We start from the raw sequence: 25684 nt of genomic DNA on the forward strand, positions 1-25684 counted from the left end.
TAAACCCCTAATGGCATTCTCTCTCATGTATTACTCTGGTTTTTGTCACATTGATTTGTTTGAACTTTGTAGAGTTATTTATAAATGATGTATTATTCAGGGTTCTTGTTACTGGGACACAATACCTACACCCATATTTTAAGGATAGAAAGTGTAAATTGGCTCACAGTATCAGGGTATTCAGTCCGTAGTCAGCTGTCTGCAAGGCAAAATGATCATGGCAGAGAGTGTGGAAGAGTGATGGTGTTTAATTTATATAAGCAGAGGAAGGGAATTGCGTCACAGAAGAAGGGATCAGGGACATCTATAATGCCCAAAGTCAAGCCTCCATGATTCACTCAGAGACCACCAGAAGTGTGCTTTGTAATTTCTTGGGTGCATTTTTAGTCACATGACTGGGTTAACCGTCACGTATGGAAATAATGTCAAGCTATTTTTTTTCAGACCTCTTTTACTAAGCATTATTATTCTGACATGTTGTCTTGTTTTCTTTTTTCTCATTGCTGAGACAAAATTGTAGACACTCAAGGAAAGTGCATTTAGTTCACTGTAGATGTTTCGTCCATAATCAGTTGCCTCCAAGGCAGGGTGACATAGTACAGGGGCAACACTTACACAGCTGCCAATGAAAGCAGCTAGAGCAAAAGGGGGAAAAGCCTCCTTTTCTCTTTATACTGTATGCAGGCCACTCCAGCCCCTATAACCCAGAGCAGTTGTAGCACTCACAAAGTCTGTCCTGTACTTGCACAGGCTGAGGATATTCACAAAGGAGGGATCTTGGCTCCCTCTGGAGTCTCTTAGTTACACTTCTAAACTTCTCAAGTTCACAGAGTGTATCAACCATAGCAGGTATTGTTTCTATCAATGCTTCATATCTTGTTAATATTGATCAGTATATTACATATCAATAATATACATTTTAGCACTTTAAGTTGCTTATGTGCTTTTGATTATTCTCAAATTTCCACTATTCCAATACACTTGCTTTAAATGGTATGTGAATATTTTGCATTGACACATGATTGTACTTTTCGACGGTAAACTTATATTAGTATGATGATTACATCTTAAATATATATATATATATATATATATATAACATATACATTTAAATATATGTATATGTATATATGTTGAATATATATATATAACATATACATTTAAATATATGTATATGTATATATGTTGAATATATATATATATATATATATATATATTCACACTTTCATTGAACTGCCAAACTTTTCTGCCAAATTTTTTTTGAAATGTCAGTGCTGTTTTATAATCACAACAGATGTTAATGGGATACAGTTTTTTCTAAAATTTACCCAACTAAGAATAATCAATCTCTAAAATAACACCAGTATACTACAAGTTTAATGCTATCTTGTCATTTTATTTGTATTTTTCTATTGAAATAGAAGATAGTACCTTTTTGAGCTCTCTTTTGCGGTATCTCTGTTCAAATGTTTTGCTGTTTTAGAGAGTTTTTTAACTGCCCTTTTTTGTTAAGTTTTGGAAGTCCTTTACATTTTGTCTTCAAGTCTTTAATGTATAATTATAAATATTCCTTGTCAGTCTATGGCATGTCTTTATTTTCATATTGCCACTTGTAGTGGACTGAATATTATAGCAAAAGTTATCATAGTCCTATCTCTTGAAATTTCTGAATGTTACCACTATGATGAAAAGTGAGTTAAATACAGTGATCATCATGGATTATCCAAGTGGGCTCTCAGTTAACACAGATGTCATTTTAAGAAAGGGAAAGAGGAAAATAAGATACAATATCCAAAGGCGAAAATAGCATAAAAAGTGGAAAATAGAAAAAAAATTATTGTTATCTGGAAAATGATCATGTGCCAAATATGTAAATCATGATCTGTAGCAAAAGAATTTGGAAAATTTGAGGAAAAGCATTTTCTTATAGAAATTCTGTGTAAGGGGGACAGGGATTTAGCTCAGTGGTATAAATACCTGCCTAGAAAGCACCAGGTCATGAGTTCAATCCCTAGTACAAAAAAAAAAAAAAATCTCTGGAAGGATAATGTTGATAACACCTTGATTTCAGCTGAGTGAAGCACATTTTGAACTTCTGACCTATAGAATAACCAGAGAATGAATGTGTGTCATTTAAAACCATGGATTTTCAGTAATTGGTTATAATAGCTGTATGATCAAATGGAATTCTTTGAAGAGAATTTATCTATTTTGATACAGTTTATTTTCTCACTTTTTAACAAATGTGCCACTGGTATTGTTTATACAAAACTTTTATCAATGATATTATAAAAATTTCTCTTCAGTTTTTATGTGTGATTTGTGACTTTGCATATGGAACAGACCAAATCTTCTTTAGCTCCTTCAATGACCCCTAATATTTTAGCATAAAAATATCTTATCTCCTCTATTGACATGCATTAGCATAAATCTCCTTCCTTCCTTCCTTTATAAAACTTGGGTAGTTTGGCTCTTTTGTTTGATTTTCCAGGCGCTGCTTCAGGCAAATGCTTTACTGGACAAGCCTCACTGAGAAGACCCCCCACCATATATGGTGCACACCCAGGGTATGGCACTTTCTGAAGAGACTGTGGTTGATGGTGCATGCCCCTGTGCCTGTCAGTCTTCTGATTTTACATTTGTAGCACAAGTACTCTGATTTTTAGATATGTGTTGGTTATCTGTGACTCTGGGCAGAAGTCTTTCTGAAGCACCTCTGCAGAAAAGTAGTTATAGGGCAAAGCAGTTGAAATACTGAAGATGCTTTCTAAGCTTTGAATAGGTTCTCTCTGTTCTTTGTCCATCACGCTCTCCTGTACTCTGGATGCCATAAGAAGGACCGAGTTTGACTTTTTTCTTTTCTTTTCTTTTCTTTTTTTTTCTTTTCTTTTCTTTTCTTTTCTTTTCTTTTCTTTTCTTTTCTTTTCTTTTCTTTTCTTTTCTTTTCTTTTCTTTGGAGTAGTTTTGGGGACAGCTCCTTCATAGTGAGAGAATCCTTGGTCTGTTTTATCTATCCAATTCTTGAGTAGTGTGTTGTTCCTTCACACAAGGCAGTCCGTGCTTCCTTTGATTTTTCTCTCTGGTTTATATCGTGGTTACTGCAAATGTTTTCACTTTTGACTCTCTTTAACCAGCTACTGCAAAGCTTGCCAACTCTTTTCTAGTTCTTCAGCTACTGCAAAGCTTGCCAACTCTTTTCTAGTTCTTCAGCTATGCAAAGCTTGCCAACTCTTTTCTAATACTTCTTTTCTAGTTCAGTTAATCTCTGTGCAAAATTTATTTTAGTTGACTGAAAACTTCTTTACTAGCATTGATTAAAAAACTTTACTTTTGTTTTGAATACCTTAAAAAGTAAAGTTCTGTCATCTTCTAGCTTCCTTTAGATGAGGTATCTACAGTTTACCTTGGCTCCTCTATATCACCATCTCTATGAACTGAATATATTTCTCTTACTCTCTTTATTAACAATTTTGAGTAATTTGAGCATGATGTGCCTTGATGTAATATTTTCCATGCCTGTGCTTTAGCTTTACAAATGTTTTGGATCTATGGATTTTTAAACTACACCAGTTCTAAGATCTCTGATTATATATATATATATATATATATATATATATATATATATAGTGACATATTTCAAATGGTTACAGAGTCATTGATTCTCTAATTTATAAAGCAAAATTTCATAACAAAATAATATTTATGTTTTAAATTTCTCTAACCCTTTTCTGAGCTATGGGTAATGTCATTGTCCTGTACAATGCATTTTTAATTACTCAGATTTTCTTCTTTTTGGTTTGCATCTTTATTTCTGTGCCTAAATGCTCAACATTTTACCTTGGTTCTTGAATACATAAAACACTACTGTCTTCATATATAAATGAAACCAACATCCTAATTGACTAAATAGTTACTTGTATCATCTCTAGGTCAATTTTAACTGATTGTGAACAATTCATTTGTCAAAATTTCCTGCTTCAGTGAATGACTGGTTATTTTGATTAAATGTTAAGCAGTAAGAATTTTCCCATGAGACTGGAGATATAGCTCAGCGGCACAGTGCCTGCCTTGCAAGCACAAGGTCATGAGTTTGATTCCCAGTCCCAAAGAAAAAGAATTTTCTCATACTTTGATTTGGAGATTTATTTTCCCTATAAATATTCCTGAGCTTTGTTCAGAGATTTAATGTTGTTTGAAACATTGAAACTTTATGTTCATACTTTTTTTGTTTTTCTGGAAAAAACAAGGAAATTTTTTACTACAATAAAATTTTCACGTTTCTTAGAAAAATCTACCCAGACACCCCACCCATAACCATGAGCTACCAGTTTTGCAATATTTTCTGCTTGCAATGAATGTTACTCTTGTCTTTGTGGGCTCTAAGGATCATCCTGCCTAACGTTTTCGTGTGGTTCTTTACACAGATTGGGAGCTAGTACCTTCACAGGTATTCTATGAGCACTAATCAGTTCAGTAAAATCAGTTTGCATATTAATAACTTGATACTAGAGTACTTGTATTGTGTATTGCACTGTTCATCATTCCAGTTTCTGCAGCACTTGATAAAGCACTCTCCAAAATAGTTTTATTCCCTTTAATTATTTTGCTTCCGTATGGGAATTACTAAGACAATCTAAGAAGAATATGCAAAAATAAAGGAATAGAGAGCTTGTTTGGAAGTTCTAGCAGGGAAGTGCAGATACTTCTATACTGTTGGAGTAAAGAGTCCTCTTCTTTGGGGTGCTCATTGTCACCGATGCATCATGCAGCTGTGGGAGGGAATTACATGGAGCATTAAGGCAGTAATAGGGCACCCATCAACCCTGGCTATCAAGACACTCTTAATGCTAGTGGACAGTTATTTATTCTGTACATTAAAATGTCATGGGTCAGTTTCATACAAAAGAATGCTAGTGTTGTATTAGTACCATTACGAATTTTTATCATATGGGTGTCGCAATTTACTGAACACTTTCTTACATCTAACTTTCTTGTATGATTCTGATGTAGGAAATTAGGCTGATTCAAAACTGAAATAGAATCACCTTTTCATTTGTTGTATAAATCGATTTTATAAAACATATTTATTTTCAAAAATTAATATGTAGATTAATTTACAATTAGCTTTTTCTGGATTCTGCACTTTATATTTCTGAAACCTATTACTATTTTAAAATTGGCATTTCTCTCTACTTTTGTTAACTGTGTTTTACTAGCCTCTTATAATTAGTAGGAGAATGTTGACTCTTCTGTTTTTTGGAAGTCTTTAAGAGTGGTATTATTTCTTTATTATTTATGTATTGTAATATATCTGGTCTTTTAAAAATGTATGCCTTAGGGGCTGGTGATTTAGCTCAGCAGCATAAGCACCTTCTTTGTAAGTGTGTGGTCATGAGTTTGATCCCTGGTACCGATAAAAACGAAAAAGACAAAAAAAAAAAAGTATGCCTTGTAGAAAATATATTTAGTAAAGTGGCAATTCCAGTTTTTATTTTTATATCAAGCTAGTAATTTATTTTTACATTTCATCTAAGTTGTCAAACATATCATCATAATATATTTTTCACTATATTGTGCTCCTATCCCTCTTTAGAATTTGTAGAAAACATTGTTAGCCTCTCTTTCCTTCCAGTGTTAGTTTGGGGCACCTGTTTATGTTTTCCTTTACTGTGACTAATTATTCATTAATTTTAAGGATGGTCTCAAAGATTGAACTTATACTAATTTTCCCTGTAATTTTAGTCTTCTACTTGATTGATTTTTATTTTTAAATTTACTTCCTTTTCCCCCTTTTTATTGAGATTATTTCATGCTTTTTCTGAATTTTTAATCTTGGTATATATTTTTAGTTGTGTTTGTGCATGATTATGGTCTTGCTTTGATTTTTTTAAAGGCTTATTGCCATCAGAAAATATTCTCTGTGATGTCAGAGATTTATTTAAAATTTTTGATATTAAATGATTGTATTTTTTAAAAAAAATAGAAATAATTAGTTTTTGTCCCGAGTTTTTTTATTGAATTAGAGCAGTGCTCAGTAAACCAGTACAATTATAAGTTTTTCTACTTTTTCTTAGCTTTGGCAAGTTTTTGCATCATGTATTTTACAAAGTTGTAATACATTTACCCATGTTAAAACAAAGACTCTTAGGCTAAATGATGATTTTATCTGTTAAATCTTTATAACTATACATTGTTATTTCATATAATTTTTGATCACAAGATTTTACATGAAATACTAATACAACAATTTCAGTTTATTGATTTTAATTTATGCCTCTTCACACTTATTTATGTAATCTATCTGTATATTTATAAATAAAAGTATTCTGGTAGAAGTATATAATTGGGTTAAATTTTTAACTCTTACTGAAAAAATCTGTAATCATTATCTATAAAATTTCATTAACTCATTTTAGATAGTGTAATTAATTTTGTACTTCCTATTAAACAGCTTGAATTCACTGTTTCTCCCAACTCCCTGTGTGTTATTCTATTAATACAATATCAGTTGAAATAGTCTTCCTCCTACTTATTTTAATTTGTCTGTTGTTCATATTCCAGTAAATTAAATGTGAGTTTTTTAATTACAGGAGTCTACATGAATTACTGTCATATAGTCATTTATAATATAAACAGCAGGTACAAATATTTTCACTTCTGTTATCCCATCACATGTCCCATTATCATCACGGATTTTGTTCTGTATATTTTTTTATTTCATGACATGTTGTATAATGAGGTTTCTAAAATATTAATAAGTGTATCCTTTTATTTTATCCACATATTTAATATTTCTGCATTATTACTTTTTGTTGGTCCATACATCCTTCATGTGAAGATAATCTCATTATTTGTTAAACACATATCGCTGATGAACCCTCTAACATTTATCATACATGGCTCTAATTTTTTAGGTCATATAATCATAGGTGGAAGGGTTTTCTCTGAAAATTTCAAGTATTCTATCTACTGTCAATAGTTTTACATTATTTCTGATGATTAAGAATTCATATTTTTGGTAATTCAGTTATAAACTACTTAAGTGTTATTTTTCATTTTGATTGGTCTTTGTTGTGATTTGAAGAAAAATATGTATTTTTGTGATATAAATTTTCAAAATCTACTCTTCTTTTTAAAATGTTTTGTTTCCTGTGCAATGCACACACACACACACACACACACACACACACACACACACACACGTACAATATTGACATTTTTCATTTGTTAAAGAATTATATTGCTAGCATGGTCTGAGGATTTAACTCAATGGCATCAGTGGTTGCCTGGCAAGTATGAGCTCATGAGTTCGATCCCAGTACAAAAAATAAATAAAATAAAAAATTAAAAATTTAAAAATTATATTGCTACCCTTGTCTTTCTTTCTGATCTTTGTTTGATTTCTCCTGAAGTGTTTTTAATACCAAAGAATATGTGCTTTTTAAAGCATTATTTAATGGTTCTTTTTTATTGTTGAGTCTTGCTATGCTGTCACTGAAGTATTCAATATATGCAATGATCATCCATAATAGATACATTTTTTAAAGAGATTTGGGAGGAAATTCATAATGAATGAATCCACCGGCAGTATGTGGATCTATCAAGAAATTTTAGTATCAAAACTGACCTCCAAAGCATTCAGGTAAAATATGAAAAACTCTAGGTATCTCTGAGCTTTAGGATGATAGGCCATAGGAACTATCCTCCATTAACTTTGTAATGATTTTGACATATTTTGATTTGCTTCTAATCAAACCTCTACCAGTTTTTAGGAAGTATATTAGATAAAGAACATAGAGACCCAGTTCACCAAATTCAGATTGTGGGAAACACTACACTAACACATGATTTTATGTACTACATAAATGGAAAGAAAATGAAAAAAAAAAAAAAAAGAGCAAGGAAACTGATTGACTGAATGACATTGACAAATAGTTGACTGTGTTAAAGATTATTGATAATTGGAATGCTTGAATTTGACTTATTTTATTTCATTTTTTTTAAGACAGGAACTCACTGTGTATTTACCCTGACCTTGACTTCATCCTGTAGCCCAGGCTATCTTCAGATAGAAGCAATTCTTGGGCTTCAGCATGCCCAGTGCTGGGATTACAGGCATGCTGCACTATGCCTGGTCAATTTTGTTTTGTTCTAGTGCGTATATACAAAAACATACATAGCCTTGATGACTATGTGTGTGCATGTGCATGTGTATGTATGCATATCTTAAATTACTAAAATGACTGATACGTACAGTGTGTTTTGCTATCAGGAAATGTGCTCAGGTGTGTATGATATGAAGTTGATCTTACGTTGGCAATTATTAAAACTGGGTAGTGCAGGATATCTGTTCATTACAGTTTCTCTATTTTTAGCTGTATGAAAATATAATATTAAGCTAACAGAAATACTATTAGTCGAACTGTAACAAGCATGTTTCATATTAGCACTGATGATAGTTTTCCAAACTTATAAAACTGTCTCCTCATAAAGGAAATTATTAACTACTTATCAAAGTATATATTTTATTAATATTTAAAGAATAGATGTATGTATTTTGAATATTCAACTTAACGATGAAATTCATCCTGAATTTTCACCTCCTTCCGAATACCTTTATGACCTTCATTAAGTAAATTACTCACAGAATACATCTGCTTCAAGGGACAACAGAAGGAGCACAGAAGCCCTGTGTTCTTTCTTAATTAGGTGTTTTTCAGCAACTTTTCTTAACAAGCATCTAAGTTCTAAAAAAAATCCTCTCAAGAGATATTCATAAAATGTTTTCAGCATATTCAAAACACAACTATGCAGACAACCTTCTAACCTGAGATGCCATGGCTTTGCTATTGATTATATGGTAGTAAATGATACTGTACAACTCAGCAAATTATTTTTCTTTATGAAAACCAAAGAAATGAATCCATGAACTCCAATGATTTTTTCCCTATATAAATGTGGGAAATGCAAAGCTATTTATTTACATACAAGGTTGAGAATTACAAGTTCTGACAGAGACACTTGGTAAGCTGTGCCTTAGGTAAATGGAACATGTTGAATATAAGACCCAGGATGACTGTTTTCGTGTTAATATTTACGTTGTAGAACATAGTTTTTACATTCAGTTTAAAGACAATAAGCATTGAGCCATTTTCATTCAAACACCATACTTTTGTATTTATTGTCTAAAAATACCTTTACTTCTTGAGGATAGTCTATTACCATATATTTAAACTATAAAGAATTAAATATGTTGCACATAAATTCTTTTCAGAATGTTAGCTTAATTAACTGTATAGGTTTTAAGCCTAATTTTTATTTGTATAGGTTAATTAACTATATGATATCATACTTTGAGAATCTGAGAGAGAAATTTGAGCTCTATTGAATGAAAAGGAGACATATATGACTTTTATTTATCCTGCTAAACTGTTATTTTAACAAATTACCTTGAGTTTTTCCGGAGACAGAGAAAATAAGGAAATTAAATAATAATAAAAAGTCTATCTCAGTGTCATCCGTCAATCAAGAATATTGCTCCAATAACTTTTCAACCTTCAGGCAGATTTATGACTGCAATTTAAACAAGCGATGTCTAAGCATAGATTTAAAATTATTCCAGTCCAATTACTGATGAGCTACAAAATAAAATCAAGTTGCTTAATTGGAAGAGAAATTAAATGTACATTTTTATCCACTTGGTCTCAGATGCAGATATTGTTACCTATCTTTAGCAGTTATGTAAGAAATGGTATTATTTTAAATGTCAAATTTTGTTTTGTTTCTTATGCCTTAGGAATGTAACAGACATTTAAGTGTAAAAAAAGATTATAAAGGAACACAAGATTTTTGTTTGCAACATCCTGTTTCCTATCTCCTATGAAGAGTAACAGCTGGAATTCAGAGACATCAGGATGGATTGTTTTATCTTCCTACCTTTCCTGCTGGGAATTCCTCTCCTATGGCCTTGTCTTAAGGCTACAGAAAACCCTAAAACAGAGAAGGTTAAGCAACCAGAGGGATCTCACTTAAGAGTGAAGCGTGGCTGGGTGTGGAACCAATTTTTTGTACCAGAGGAAATGAACACAACTAACCATCTCATTGGACGGGTATTTATTTTCTGAAAGTGTTTACCAACGAACACCATAACAACATCACATAAATGAGTCAGGGAAGTTTTAGTGTTTAAAGAGTTCTTTCTTTCTTTCTTTTTTTTATTCCTCAGTGAAACTCAAGTGCAAATCTAAATTTTCAGAATTGGGAATACACAAAATGTTCACTAAAATCAAGAGGAAGAGAGAAATTTCTGGTTTTTGCATTTCAATGTATTATCCTTTATGAAAATGCTATATCCATTTATCTGCTTCTGAAAATTTAATGATGTTGTTTTTGATAATTGGTCAAAGCCATATGGATTCAAATATGATTTGCCAACAATTCTTAGCCTGATTTTCTGTTAAGTAGCTGTTGATCAACCCTTCATTCATTATTAAAGAAGCAAGTGCATACTATATCCTTTTGCAGCCAAGGAGCTTCCAGAGCCTACATAATTTCATGTGATTAGAGAGGTTGAAGTATAAAGAATAATTATTCTCACTTTCAAAGGAACATATTTCAGGAATGGTTTCTTAATGAGACAGAATGCCCATTTATGTGTTTGTTTTACATAATTACTTGATTTTCTTTAAACACAGGTAATTACAATATCGTATCTTTTCTTCCATTACCAAAAGGCTCTTTCTTTAGATGACTAAACGGAAATAAGTTTAACCACTAATTAACTAGCACTAAAATTAAATTGAGCCCAAAGGGCAAAGTATTCAGTACTTATTAACTGTTTTTTTCTAGCATGTTCAAGATTGCTGCAGTTAGCATGATGTCCAGATTCCATGGAATTTCACTTATCCTGTCAACCAGACACATACAAGTACACTCGACTCAAGACCTAGCTCCTGGGCAGATTGTAAAACATTTGTTTGGGTAGATGTGCATGCCTGTTACAAACACTGTTTCTCCTCCCATGTGATTTTGTAAGGTATCTGTAAATAAAGTGTGCACATATCACAAAAATGTGTTTAGTTTCTGACAGATAACTCTTAGTCACACTAAGTACATTTGCAATGAGTTTCACAGAGTGTCACTGAGCAGGGTTACAGGCAGTAGTAGCTAGTCAATAAGATAGTGCAGGGAAGTGTACCAGGTGACAGGAATAAATGCCACCTATATGGTTGGTACGTTTTCTAGTTGCTTTTCATTTTTCATTTCTCTATCTCCAGTTCCATTTTATCAAAGAGTGACTGATGTTGCCTGTCCTTTTCCTTCAATAGAATGTATGTTTAGAAGCCAGGTGTGGTGGTGGGGCTCTGCAATCCCAGTAAGACGGGAAGATGGAGAAGGCCAGCCGGGGCAAGTCTGTCCTTGGTGGGGCTTTATCTCAAGAATAAAAAGGGCTGGTGTTATACTGTAGCTCAGTGTGAACTTCCCACTACAAAAATAACAAAAACTAGAAAATGATAGTTATGGACATACCTTAATAGATCTTTTCCTCTAAACAATTTTACATGGCTTAAATACCATACAGACCACTGGTTTTAAAAAAGAACTATAATGGATACTTAGGTGTAAATAATTGAAGAGGTAGTAAAGATAAAAAGGAACTTCTGTGCCCAAGAATACTTAATTTAAATATATTTGTTAAAATTGGTTAAAATGGGGAAGTACAATTAAGTGAAATTTCATGTAATTTTAGGCTTGCCAAATTGCTAATGCTACTTTAATTGACGAAATGTCTTTTAAAGAGAAGTGTAATAAATTTCACAATATTTACTGTTGTCAACAATGTGTCTAACATGCGTTTTGTGACTCTAAGAGTAAAGTATCAAAGCAAAATTTGAAAATCTGATTGACTTTCAAAATTATACATTACATCTGTAATAACTTTATTATGAAATTAACATCTTTATTTTAATTTTGAATACATTTTCATACCATATTACATGCATATAACATCATTAAAATATAGCCATTTTTCATTTAATACAATAATTAGAATATGCATTAAATTTTCTCAATTTCTGGAAATCATAATATAGAATATTCCTCTTTACAAACAATCATGATTACCAAATGAAATGAACTACAGCAAAATTCAATCTAGATACTAGTTTCTTCAAATTGTTTTCATTTTTAGTTTCATTACATAACACTGATATTCAATACATTAAGATTTTAAATTGATTGTTATAGATATGTGTAGATTTTCTCCATAATCACATAAAATTTTTGCATATTAGTCTAAAATAACGAATTAAAACTCAAGCCATTGGAAAGCCCTGAGTTTAAAATCCCACTTCATGTAAACTTTGTGCAAAGGTGCTATTACTTTAAGAGCATATTCAAGAATGATGAATCTGGATAAGGTACATCTGCAATAATGATGGCATCATTATTTTAAAAAGGGAGAGATCTTTGTGTGAAAATTCGATATGTGAGAGTAAAATCAATTTACTGTATCTAAATAACATTTATATTTTTATATATACATTTAAAATTCTAAATAATCCATTACCCAAAAGAGAGGAACAAATTTACTTGCTACAAAATGAAAAAAAAAATTAGCAGAAGCACAAAATGTACATTTAAGAATTAAATAGGTTGTATTGGAAGGCAAGAGTTTGTATTTTGCATTAAAATCCAAGGTTAAACATTGTGTTACATAATTGTGCTTAGAAAGGATCTGGGATTAAAAAAGTAAAGTAGTCTAATCATAAATCTACACCAAAACATAATCCTGGAAATGTTTAAACACTTTTCAGTCTTCCTTTCTTTCACTACTGATCTGATTAATTACATCAATAAAAAGTACCTCAGTGTTGTGGTTACATCAGTAGAAAGTACCTCAGTGAATGAATATAAAAGAACTTCTGAATATCGTTCCACGTAATAAATACCCAGTGGATTGCTGAGATCATTTTCTATTTATTTTCCTTAATTTCCCCCTATTATTACCATATATTCTACATATTCTCAGTTAAGACAGTGAAAAGCGTTGCTTAAGTAAGTTATTAATTAGGTGATATATTTTTAATAGTTTTTTATTATACTAAGTGTGTCTAAGTCCCAAAATATAAACATGTAAGAATATAATTTCTCCAAAATCACCAAACTTGAATCAGTTATTTTGAAACATAACTTATAAAAAACACATTTTTCAGTTATTACATTTTTATTAGAATTATCTACTTATATTTAGGCTACTAAAATTTCTGTAGTTATTTGTGCATTGGAAATGATGACTCCTCTGCTTGATGACAGTTTTTAATTTTGAAGCTCATATTTTACTTCACTTAATCTACTATAGTGATTATATAGAATTATTGACTTGAAAAAATGATTAACATGCATGAAAATAAATTAATTAAAATTGATGTATTCTTTATAGTGTATCTGGAAACTCAATTGTCCCTCTTTGTCCTTGCAGATAAGGTCCGATTTAGATAATGGAAATAACTCTTTCCAGTACAGACTTCTGGGAGTTGGAGCTGGAAGTATTTTTGACATTGATCCAAAGACAGGTGACATCTATGCCAAACAGAAGCTCGATAGAGAAGAACGATCCCTCTACACTCTGAGAGCCCAGGTGACAGACACCACTGTTGGAAAGAATGTGGAAACAGAGTCTGAGTTTGTCATCAGAGTTTTGGATATCAATGACAATGAACCAAAATTCCTACATGGACCTTACGAAGCCGTTGTACCTGAAATGTCTCCAGAAGGTACTACAGATTAATTTATATCAAATATATGTTAGCAATGACAATAGATTACAAATGTTGAGAACATAATTGGAAGTAAAGTATTTTAATCTGTATGTGATTCCTTCCATTTTAAGTATACGCTTTTTAAAAAATCAGCTATGCACTTAAATTTGGTAAAGTATATATTAATATCTATGTTATTATATTTTTATTTCAAACTTGAAAGTAATATTAATTTTATTTGTGCAATAAAGTTATGTAAAATATACATATGAAACACAGAAAATTGATTTATAAAACCTAAGCAATTATATCCATCAAAATGATTGTCAGTAAAGACAAAAAAAAATGAAACTAACTGAATAAACACCTCTATGCAGCTATGTACACTTCAGATTTTGTTTTAAATCTAATGTCATTATTACTCATATTAGAAATACAATGCACATAGAAGAGAATGATTACTATAAGACAAAATTTAAGTGCCTTTGAAATTTGAACAGTCATTGCATTGGGGAAAACATAGTTATGCAAAATGATTTCCTCTCATTTAGTAGTTAAAAAACTTGAAAGCACAATATGAAGTATAGTTTATTTCCCTATCAGACAAATATGATTTCATAATGGTCAGCTTAAATTATACGAGTACCTTTTGAAAATACTTTAAATATTTATTAATCATCCAATAATTCTAAAATATATATGTACATCATAATATATTTTTCTAGCTTTTTAATTTTTTAGTGTTTCATTTTTTAATATTCACAATTTAAAGGTGTCATTCTACATTGGTAAGAATACAGCTATTTAAGTGCTGTATAGAAAATTTACCAGTTTATTATGTATCAAAACAAATTATTAGTTGATATAAAGATGTCTTTGAAATTATTCATTTGTTAGATAAACAAACATTATTTCATTTCCTTCTCTCTCTCTCTCTCTCTCTCTCTCTCTCTCTCTCTCTCTCTCTCTCTCTCTTGCTGTTCTTTTCTTCTAATATCTTGATCCTTTTCCTGTACTCCTGGTCTTCTTACCTTCTTTCTCATCAAGCCCAAATTGTGAGCTTAACATGGTAAGAAGATGCCTAAAAATAGAATAAAATTATAAATGACATGAGTTACTTTCTAGTTCACATTTAATTATATACACAAACAACAAATAACCAACTTTTAATAAACAGAGTCATAAGTAATAATGTAATTTTAAGTATAAGTGAAGTATAATTATTATTAATTACCTGGAGAAGCAGGGCCGTGGTAGGAGAGGATCTTTAAAGTGATGATAGATAAAAGCCAACCATCTTGGGCTCTAGAGAAAGATTTTACAGCCAAGTGAATACACTAGCACATGTTGAGGTGGGAGTCACTGACATTTAGCAAGCTTAAGTAGCAGCCTAACAGTAGAGTGGACTCCAATTACAGGGAATACAAAAGCACTTAGGCTGCCTCCACTGCTAATCAGAACATAATTGGAAGAAATCCAACCTCTTGGCCCATTCCATCCATCCTTTATATTTCCTCTATTTGTATTTTGCCACACTAAGAAGAGAGATACCATACAGTATTTAAGACTGTGTATCGGGCATGAATCTCTTTCAATAGGGAAGATACCCTTCATGGCAGCCCTTCATGGGAGCTGCAAACAGCAAAGTGGAAACTGGTAAGGGAGACAGACACCTTCCTGCCATTTATCAAATCCTGGCTCCACCCCTAGGTGGGTATAGCACTCACACCACCAATCCAAGTGCTAGACAATGAACCAATCACAAACGCAAAATGGCATGAGGCTCAGAGGCCACTAACATGAACCATGACAAAGTTAAAGAAGAATTTTTTTTTTTTTGTTTCTTACTATTTCATAGTTTATCTGTGTTTAAAAGTGAAAAGCTTTCTTTCTGAATTGCTCATTTCATGTAATATGTACATGTTAAAACATCACTCTGTGCTCTTCAAATATATGTATTTCTTTAAAAATTGAAAGATAAGACTAAATAACATAGATACTTACTATTATCAATATTTCAAAGTCAAATATTTTAAACAAAACATAAGGGTACGTGACTACACAGAGTTAAAATAAGAATGATGTAAAATCCAATGCTGTATAGATGAGAACCATTTACATAAATTACCATTCTTGTTCCTAAAGAATTAGCTGATAAATGTCTGTTTCCATTTTATCAATGAAGTATCATATAAAGACAGTGACTGAGAACAAAACAGTGGAATTTTATAAGACAGGATTCAAAACAGTTATTTTTCATTATTGAATGGTGAGACCACACAGGAATTAATTGACATACTCAAATATTGATAATATGACACCAGAGCAGCATCACTGCGAGAGACAGAAAGAGATTGAAAAGTATCATTTGGTCTATGAAACACATCGCTATTGCACATTTTTGTGCATTACAGTTTGAGGTGCAAACTGTACATGGTATGGGTGTGCCAGGCAGGGCTCAAGCTTGGTTGGGGCAAATCTAAAAGTGAATTTCCTCCTTTCTTTGGGAGAAAGAAGCCAAGGGAATGAGGCTCAGTCACTCTAACACAGTAATATTTCACATAAATAAGGAGCAGTCCTATTGTTCACTAAAACCTTCTACCAACACGTTTCCACTGAACTGTATTGCTTTACTTTAATTTGAAAAAACTTAATAAAATTATTATGGATTTCTGTTTCTCTAACGGTTAAACTTGAATTATGAATTATTTTACCAAACAATATTCTTAATTCCTTTTTGTTTGTTTGTTTGTTTTTGGAACAGGGACTTACTGTTCTGTTGTCACTAATATATGTGTGTGTTTCGGTCTGTAAAAAAGAAATTCAAAATCTGACTTAGTGAAACTTAGTTTTATATATTTTTGTCCAGACAAAGAAGGAGAATAGATTACTAGTAATTTTATTTTCTGTTCCTAATCTTTAAAGCTTTACCAAACTACTATTTCACAAATTTTGATGTCAACAGGTAACTAACAAATCACTTCCAATATTAACATTTTTCAATCTTCACAAATTTCTAAAATCTCTAATATTTATTTTGATCACTTTATTTAATATAAAAATCAGGATATCTTTAAGAAAGGAAAGATTTGTAGGTGAAATTCTAGAAATGTTTTAGCTTAAAAAAAGAGAATCAGGAATTTCAGGTTTAAAATGCAGACAAATTCAGGAATATTGAATTCCATAATTATTTAGGAATATTTTAAATCATTTTTTGTAATGTTTGTAGAAAACCACATAGAAAATTTGTCTTACTACTCTATCACCAATATAGTACAAGCACGTCATAGTACATATACGGTATTGTATGAACAGATATTAAATTCAAACTAATGTAAAATACAAATTTAATGATTTCAACAATTTCTTAAAAAATAAAAATATGTATATATTGAAATTCATCAAATTCAAAAATTAGACTTCAAGAAATTTATATCTTTGGACAAATGCACTAAAACTAATGAAACTGGCAAAATCCTATTCTTATTCCTTCTGAGTATACTATTTTATTTCTTAAACAGATTAATTTGTTTGACTTAAATTCTATTATATCAGGTGCTGAAAGGTACAGATGCTAGAAATAGAACCCAAAGTAGTAACAATGACCTAGTTTTCAGGTGGATATGTTCAGAAAAAGAAAGATAATTGAGCAATACTTTGCACAGTTAACATAACAAGTAGGGAAATATTTATATTCAGAGCTTCACTCAAAAGTTCTTAGTTAAAAAGTAATGGTCTTTAAAAACTAAATGAAAATAGATGATGGGACCAATCCAGTCTTCATACCAATAAAATCAGATATCTGTGCAAAGGAATCTGATGAAATTCAGTTTGATTAGTAGGTCATCTAATTCATCTTTTATCTGTTCTATTGTTACCAAAAGCACAGATTTAGACTGAAACGTTTTGCCCTGATGGGATGCTGCAGCGGTGGGAGGCTGGGAGGCAGAACCAAGGGGCTTTACCTTGAGGTCATCTTTCCCACCGGCAGGCATTTTACCTGTGGGGCAAAATGAATCCCAGTGGGCTACTTGTCATTAGTAATGAGCCTATGGCACCACCCCAAACCTAAGGTACATCTATGCCCCCCATACCACGTATTTGGCAGAGAAAGCCAGACCCCAGTGGTCGTGGGGTTCTATCCGTGTTCTTAGAATAAAGGCCACTTTTATTTCATATTTCTATCTTTCTAGCCGTGCCGAAAATTCTAGCAGACCTTAGGTAAAAAACTATCATATTTAACCTGCACTGCTTTAAACTAGACAATTTCAGAAATCCATATTTAAAGACACTTATCTTTGACTGATCAAACTGCACTCGTAGTAAAACTATGTTTTAAAGCGGCTTTCCTATTAGACAATTTATATTTTCCTGCTAAGAAAAGCTTGTTAACTTTCATACTACTGAATTTAAAGCCAAGAAAATATTACATGCTAAAACCAATGAGTCATTTTTAAATCTATACTTTGAATCTTTGCACAGAATCACTGAAATAAACTGACACATATGTTTATTTTAGTGTTCTGTAATAAATACAAGCTTTAATTACAAAATGTCCTTGCCACAGGTTTCTGAGTTTCTTACTGCCTACATGGATCTAAATTAGTCTGCACATAAAAATTTATAACACTTTTATCCTTTTGTGTTTGGATGGCTCCCATAATTGCTGGAGGATAAAACATTCTATGTGAGATGACACATTACACAATAAAGTTTGTTACTAATGTTAAACTTAGCATTTGGATGAAAAACATTCAGTCTTCATAAAACTCCTAGTTGATATAAAATTCAAATAACTTAATATTGTGTGACAGTGTTACACATTTCTTACATCTTAGTGAGGCCAGAGAAATCTTCTGTGTTGAAAAATATTGTTAATTGTTTTGATATTCAAATATTTCATGGTTTTTTTTACACTCTAGCATTTAATCAACACTATTATAACAACCTAGAATTTATATGTGATTTCACACATACAATAAATATTTTAACACAGGTTAAAATACAGTTGTCTCATAATTTTCTGTGTTTATCGTAACAAACTAAAGAATATTTCAGCAAAGGCAGTTTCTAAAAAGTAAAAATAAATTTTAAAAAAGACATTTTCCAGAGAACACTAAATATACCTTTTCCCTGAAGTACTTGATACAATTTACTTCCTTTGTTGCCTTCATAATTTTCTGCACTGAAAATGATTAAAAGGACAAAATCAAATGTCAGATTAAATTTAATTTCACAGAATAATTGTAAATATGCAGGCACCATCTAGAAACACATAACTAACAATTTAAACTTGTATTTATTAGAAAGGTTCTCAATAGTGGTACGGGAAAAGAATGTTAATTATATATACAAAAACAGAACCTGAAATTATTGCGTTATTTTTTTTATTTTCTTCTTGAGGAAAAGTTTATTAATAAGTTGTTTTTAATACAATGTGATTGAGAAAAAAAATCTTATTATTCATTTGTTAATCTAACAGGATACATGTAGATGTAAGACTTACTTAGATTTCAAGATTCCAGTCATTTTGAGGCTTTGAATTTCCTAGAAGTTCAGGGAGTCTCTGGCCCAGCTATAGCGACCCAATCAGAGACGCCTGGTGACCTTTGAGTTATTCAGTCACTAAATGAAAAATTTTCTTATTCTCTGCAGTTTCTTACTCATTTGATTTCAGTGATATGATCAATTTAAGAGTTTAAGTAACCAACAAATACACAATTCTGATTACAGGATGACATCTTACAGTATAATTCCGGAGTGAGCACACACTTATTCTAGGTTATTTCTGTGACCTATCAAGAGTTACTAATGTAATGTTTTTCTAGAAACTAATTTAACAACAGATTATATTTTCTTTTAAATTGCTATAGTTTTATTTATTTTCTTTATTTATGTGTAATTTTTTGCTGGTGTTGGTGTTAGATTTTTTTGAGACAACATCTCACTATGTAGCCCAAGCTGGCCTTCAACTAACTCACTGTGAGGCTTGCCTCAGACTCATGGAGATCCTGCCATCTCAGCATCACAAGAGCTGGGGTTATAGGCATGTGCTACGACATCCATCATATGTATAATGGCAGAGAAGATTAGGAGGCAGGATGCATCGAGAATAATAGAATAATATAATAATAATAACATATATTATTCATAAATATATATATATTATAACTATAAATATTTTATTTATATGCATTTTATTTTATTTATAAAATAAATTTCCTCATTTTACTAAGAAGTTCACTACATATTTTCTTGTGATAAGAAATAATGTATTTTTTTATTTTAAAGAGGGTAAGATTAAACAGAACAAAAGAGAACAAAACAGATCACAAGTAAACAATTTTAAGAAACACGAATTTCAAAGCAAGCCCACTGGAGATCTTTACTGTCTATCTTTTTGTCTCTAGATATCTTCCAAATAGTTGTCCCCATCTTCACACACAAGGAATATATATTGAACAATATAGAACTAATCTAATCATAACAGGATGATGAAGGCTTTTTAGGTCTTTAACACCTGACATTGGGGAAGTCAATAATGACTGCCATAATGTCTCTCATTTTCTTCCAAGTAGCTGTCCTTATATTTATGTATGCTGAAATTGAACATAAGAGACTAGACTAATATCACTCTGAACAGTGAATAATAGTATTGCTAGATTTCATATCATAATGCTACAGAATTAGCACTGGATATCTTAGTGTCTCTTCTTCTTCAAAGTATCTGTTCATTACATCGTGCATTTTACATTCTATTCCCATAAACTGTATAGAAATTCTCCCCATGTTTGAATTTGTACATGTATATATATATATATATATATATATATATATCCTCTCTTATTATAGAGAAAAACAGATAAAAACAAGACATCAAAACAAATTCCTAGAAAAACATGAAAAAGATATATAAAACCACGATATTAGGTGATTCACAGTAGTTACTATGCTTTCTCTTGTTATTTTCAATAGAATTGTCCACATCATCAGATATAATATAATTGAACATAGCATTACATAGCTATTTTAACAAAAACACAACTTTGGAGACATTGTAGGACTTCAAAAGCAGTTAATAATCACACTAGAATGGGTATCTTATTATATCTTGTCATCTTCAGAGTATTTGCCTCTACTCTTATACTTGGTATTATCAAGTATACCAAATTCGAATGAAATCAGTCAAGGCAGAACAGCAGTCTAACCAGCTTCAAATAAGATCAATCATAGTAAGACAATGTAAGTAATACAGGGCTTCAGTTTAAGTTAAGAGGAAATTAAGGATAGCTACCATGGTATAAACTGCTATTTTTGGGATAGCTGTTAGTGCCCTAAATCTAGTATGAGTAGCCACACTGGAACAAAATAAAATCAAACTAAACAGAGCGATAAGACTACTGTGGTTTTTCAGTCCTGATACACTATTAACAATGTCCTCTGCCTTCCTTTTTTTAGGAGTTCTCACCTTTCCCTATCTCAGGATGCTTTGTATGTTTTGGATCCCACTAGCTCCTTTAGTTTTCAGATTAGGGGGTCAATCCATTATCTATCTGAGTGGTGCTGAACCTTTTTACCCCTGGGTTTCATCTTGAGCTGTATTCCTTTACTTACTAAAGCCACAAAGTTTTCCTTCCTTACAGTTGTGTAGTTCTACACTGCACAAAAGTGTCGTAACTTTCCAGCCTATCTGTGGCTACTGGACAAGTTGTCCCTATTTCTCTCTGGTTCCCTGTTACATATAGCATTGTTTTCTCATCTTTGACTTTCAGTTTATTAACCCTCTTTCAGGTTGAGTATATTTCCTATTCAGAGCAGCTCGATGGCCCCTGCCTCTTAATCTACTCTGCCTGTGTTTTTTTTTTTTTTTTTTTTTTTTTTTTTTGTTAGTGTATCAAGGCTCTCTATATTATAGATTAGAGCCCACCTTCTCTGTCTCATCTCTGCTATTCCATTTTTCTGCTATTATTTGTCTATTTTTCTCCTTTATTCCATATCTACCCCATTTATTGAGGCCTTTCTGCCACTCTTGCTGGAATACTGATATTTTTTTTTCCTCTCTCTACAATGTCCATCAGTATTTTTTGTAGAGCTGGATTGGTGGCCATGAACTTGCTCCTTGTCTTAGAAACCTCTTGTTTCTCCCTTAATCTTGAGAGAGTTTTTCAGGTTATATCAATCTGGGTTGTAGGTTATTTTCTTTCAGGGCTTGGACTATTTCTCCCCAGACTCTTCTAGATTTGATAGTTTGTGTTGTTAAGTCTGTTGTTACTTTGATGATTTTTCCTTTGTAGGTGATCTGCTTATTTTCTCTGACCACTTTTAATATTCTGTTCTTGTGGTATACTTTTAGGATCTTGATTATGTGTCTGGGTGTAGATCTGTTTTGGTTGTCGTTGGCTGGAGTTCTGTATGTTTCATTTATCTGGATATCATTTCTTTTTCCTATGCTTGGGAAGTTTTCCTTAATTATTTCTATGAATAGTCTTCTTTATTCATTTGTGCTTACTCCTGCTTCTTCGTTCACATTTTTATTCTTAATTTATAGATCCTCTTGTCATCTTCTAGCCTTTGAATTGTTACTTCCTGGTTCCTTGTTATTTTTAACAGGTCTTTTCTTTCATGATCACACATTGCAAATCTCTCTTCAAGTTTTAAAAGGCTCACTTTAGTTTCTGCAAGGCATTTTGCCAGCTTTCAGTGGAGTTTTTAATTTTCCTGGTAATCTCTTTGGATCTATTTCATGTATTATAGATTTTATTTATATTCCTCATCAAAGGTTTCCCTTAATTTTCTGGGTTCCTCCATTTTTTCATTTGTGTCTTCTTGAGAGGGGCTTAGCATTTCTTTTATTAATCTTTTTATATCTTGCCTCACTTGGATTAGAATTTCACTTTTCAGTTTGTGTATGAGGTCATAAAGGTATTTCTTTATGTCCTTGATGTTATGGCTAATATTGCATAATTACTGCACTGGTTCTCTTCTGTATTCACCTCTCTTGGGCTTATTTTCCCACGGTCAGTGGCTCGAGGTTTTTTTCTTATTTTATTATTATTATTATTATTTTTTTCCTTTTCTCATGTTTCTGGTTTCTTTCAGACAGGTGTGTGGTGGAGGTCTCAGGCCCTGCTTACAGTTTTTCTGAAGCATGCTAGCTGGAATTTTGCTGCTTTTCCCAGTTTGCTGTTATCTGAGGTGCATGCAGGGACTGTGTGCTGGTCCCTCTCATCTGAGCCAGTCAACTGGCAAGTGCCTTCAGAAAGTTAGCCTTTGCTTTGTGGATGTCACAGGGTTGGGACAGTTTCATCCCTGGCTATTGGGTCTCAACCAGGGGTGTGACTCAGTCCAAGCTGATCCCACCAATCCTCTCTGGACCAGGGGTGGCTCACTGTCACCACTGCAGTGCTGGACTCTGCCCCACTCCAAGATATCTTCCAGCTGGCCATACCTGCTGTGGGACCCAATTTCCAGCACTCACAGAGAATAATGCAGCTCTCAACCGTGGCTCCACTCTACTCTGCATCGTGTCCTCTCGTCAAGGGCCTGGGACTCACCACCTCCCATTATAGGTGGCCATGATTTCAGGGCAACCTTGAAGTGTTTGACTCCATGGCACGCTCAGCACAGCGCAAGATGGGTGTCAGTGAGTGCATCCAGCTCCAGTCCCCCACCCCCATGTTTTTCCTTCCTCTTCCTATATTTCTGTTTTCTTCAGTTTTCTCCTGGGGTTTTGAGAATCCCTCTCCACTCCTCTGGCCCTCTCCATGTTGTCAAATTCCAGTGTCTGAGCTGTTTTTTCCAGGCAGGCTCTCCACCCAGCTACCTAGCAAGCTTGTCTTCTTGTCTACCACCTTCTTGTCTTCCTGAAATAGTGTGTTTTATGGGAAAGTTTTAGATTCCCACTTAAATTCAATTGCTGTAATTTTTTAAAAAGTCTACTATCAGATATAAAATGTCACTTTTTATATCAAATATTGTTTTTATTATGATATTTTGATATTTTGCCTTTTATATCTAATGTAATTTTTCATGTTTTACTTTTTAATTTCATTAAAGCCTCAAATATAAGATAAAAACAACCTTTCATTTAACTAATGAGCCCAACTGAACCATATTCCATTAAAAGTTCAAACTGTGCTATAGAAATGTTACCTAATTTATAAGGAATTGCAGGTTCCCTTCAACAATTATCTAAATTATTTATCTTAGATTATACACACACATATATACATATATATATATATATATATATATATATATGTATATATTTATGACTTACTTAAGCATATATAGTATACCTAAACAGAAAGTGTATTAGTAAGATTTTCGTTATTATCACAAAATACTTGAGAAAGGCAACTTAAAGGGAGAAATGTTTATTGTGGCTTATGCTTTCTGAAATTTCAATTAATGATAACTTGGCACATTTTCTCTCATTCATGGTGAAGCAAAACTTCCCAGGGGAGAGCGTTTGGGTGGAATATACTAGCTCTGCACAAAAGAGAAAAATTAAGAAAGGAGTGAGGGATGGGAGCCAAATATACCCTTCAAGGGCACATTCAGAAGGTCCTACTTTTTCCAAATACATTTCAACTCCTAAAGTTCCTACAGTCTCTCCAAAACACCATCATCTGGGGTCAGCCCTTCAATACATGAGCTTTCAGTGGATATTTAACATCCCACTCATTCTATGGAGGTAAAAATATATATTACACAAATAGTTTATTAAACAATATGTGTTCCCTTCAGGCAAATGTATTATAAATATCATAGGATTCAAATTACTTTCTTTTGATTTAAAATTATAAAATACATTTTTCTATAAAAATAAAATGTTTTAAACTTTTCCATTAGTAGTCAGAAAGGGTCTAGAATAGCTCCCATAATATTTTAAAGAGTAATCACATTTTGTAGTAATGACTGGGATGCAGCTAGGGAATCTAATGGCCAAGAGATGAGAACCGCATTTCTTATGAACACATTGAGAGTGTTTCTAGTGTGAAACTATGATTCTATCACAAAAAGAAGTAATTAGAGAAGATGAAAAAGCCGCCTTGCCGTGTTTGAAAAGAGCATTATGGTGGTGTTTACAATGACTCATTTGTTATGTGTCTCTGATATTACTGATAAATGGAAAATGGATTACATGTATTTTTATAAAAATTAGATTAGAAATTAATTATGTGTCAACAACTGAGTTAACTTATCTTTAAATGGTAATGTGAGAAAGAGAGTCTATAAAACAGTTTAAAATCTCCTTTGGAAGACACATTATATGTCTCATAATAATTCTGTCAGGTTTGTGTCAAATATCAGTTGTAAGTGAATGCACATATTGATTCTTTCAGAGTCTTCATGGAAAACAGATATACACATTTTATCAAATGTTTCATTGCTGTATTGCTTTAATGTTTATCCATTATTGCTGTTATTTTATCACATTCAACTGTTTATAGAAGATTTCACCAGAATTTAAAGTATCAGTAAGTGACAAAGCTAGGATTAAACATCGTATTTTGGTTTTACCTTGTGAAAAAAATTAAAATATCCAAGACTTTTTACAATTGTTTAGTCTATTCTACGAAATTGAATTCCAATAGTAAATGAACAGGAAAAGTTAAATAGGAGTCAACTAAATATATGAGCCATATAATAGTATAATAAAACAGTAACATTAAAATTGGACATGATAAATATTCTCAATTTTTCAAACAATAGTTACAAATATTTTTTTCAAATATTTTAAAACATGACTAAGACAGTGGTTTGCCAAAGATTATGCCTTCCTTTATAGGAATTTTCATACAGCAAAACCACAAGGTGAGGTGTTTCTAAGGTGAGGGAAAATAGGCACTCACAGGACAGGCAAGCATGTTGTGAGAGAACTATGTTCTACCAATAAGATTACAAGTGTAATTACTCAG

The 25684-nt window shown here is 32.1% G+C and overlaps 1 protein-coding gene across 1 annotated transcript in view; it reads left to right on the top strand.

The window, feature by feature from the left end:
• Cdh19 (cadherin 19) overlaps positions 1-25684 on the top strand; it is a 99474-nt gene that overhangs the window by 13957 nt on the left and 59833 nt on the right. The window contains exons 2-3 of the mRNA XM_003466522.5: positions 9797-10109; positions 13481-13775. Coding sequence (XP_003466570.3) covers positions 9915-10109; positions 13481-13775 — 490 coding nt within the window. The 5' untranslated portion in view covers positions 9797-9914. The remainder of the gene's footprint in view (positions 1-9796; positions 10110-13480; positions 13776-25684) is intronic.

Source organism: Cavia porcellus, unplaced genomic scaffold, assembly GCF_034190915.1.
Source record: "Cavia porcellus strain 051 isolate PalLab524CR breed Dunkin Hartley unplaced genomic scaffold, mCavPor4.1 scaffold_20, whole genome shotgun sequence".
In the NCBI taxonomy this organism is placed as follows: domain Eukaryota; kingdom Metazoa; phylum Chordata; class Mammalia; order Rodentia; family Caviidae; genus Cavia; species Cavia porcellus.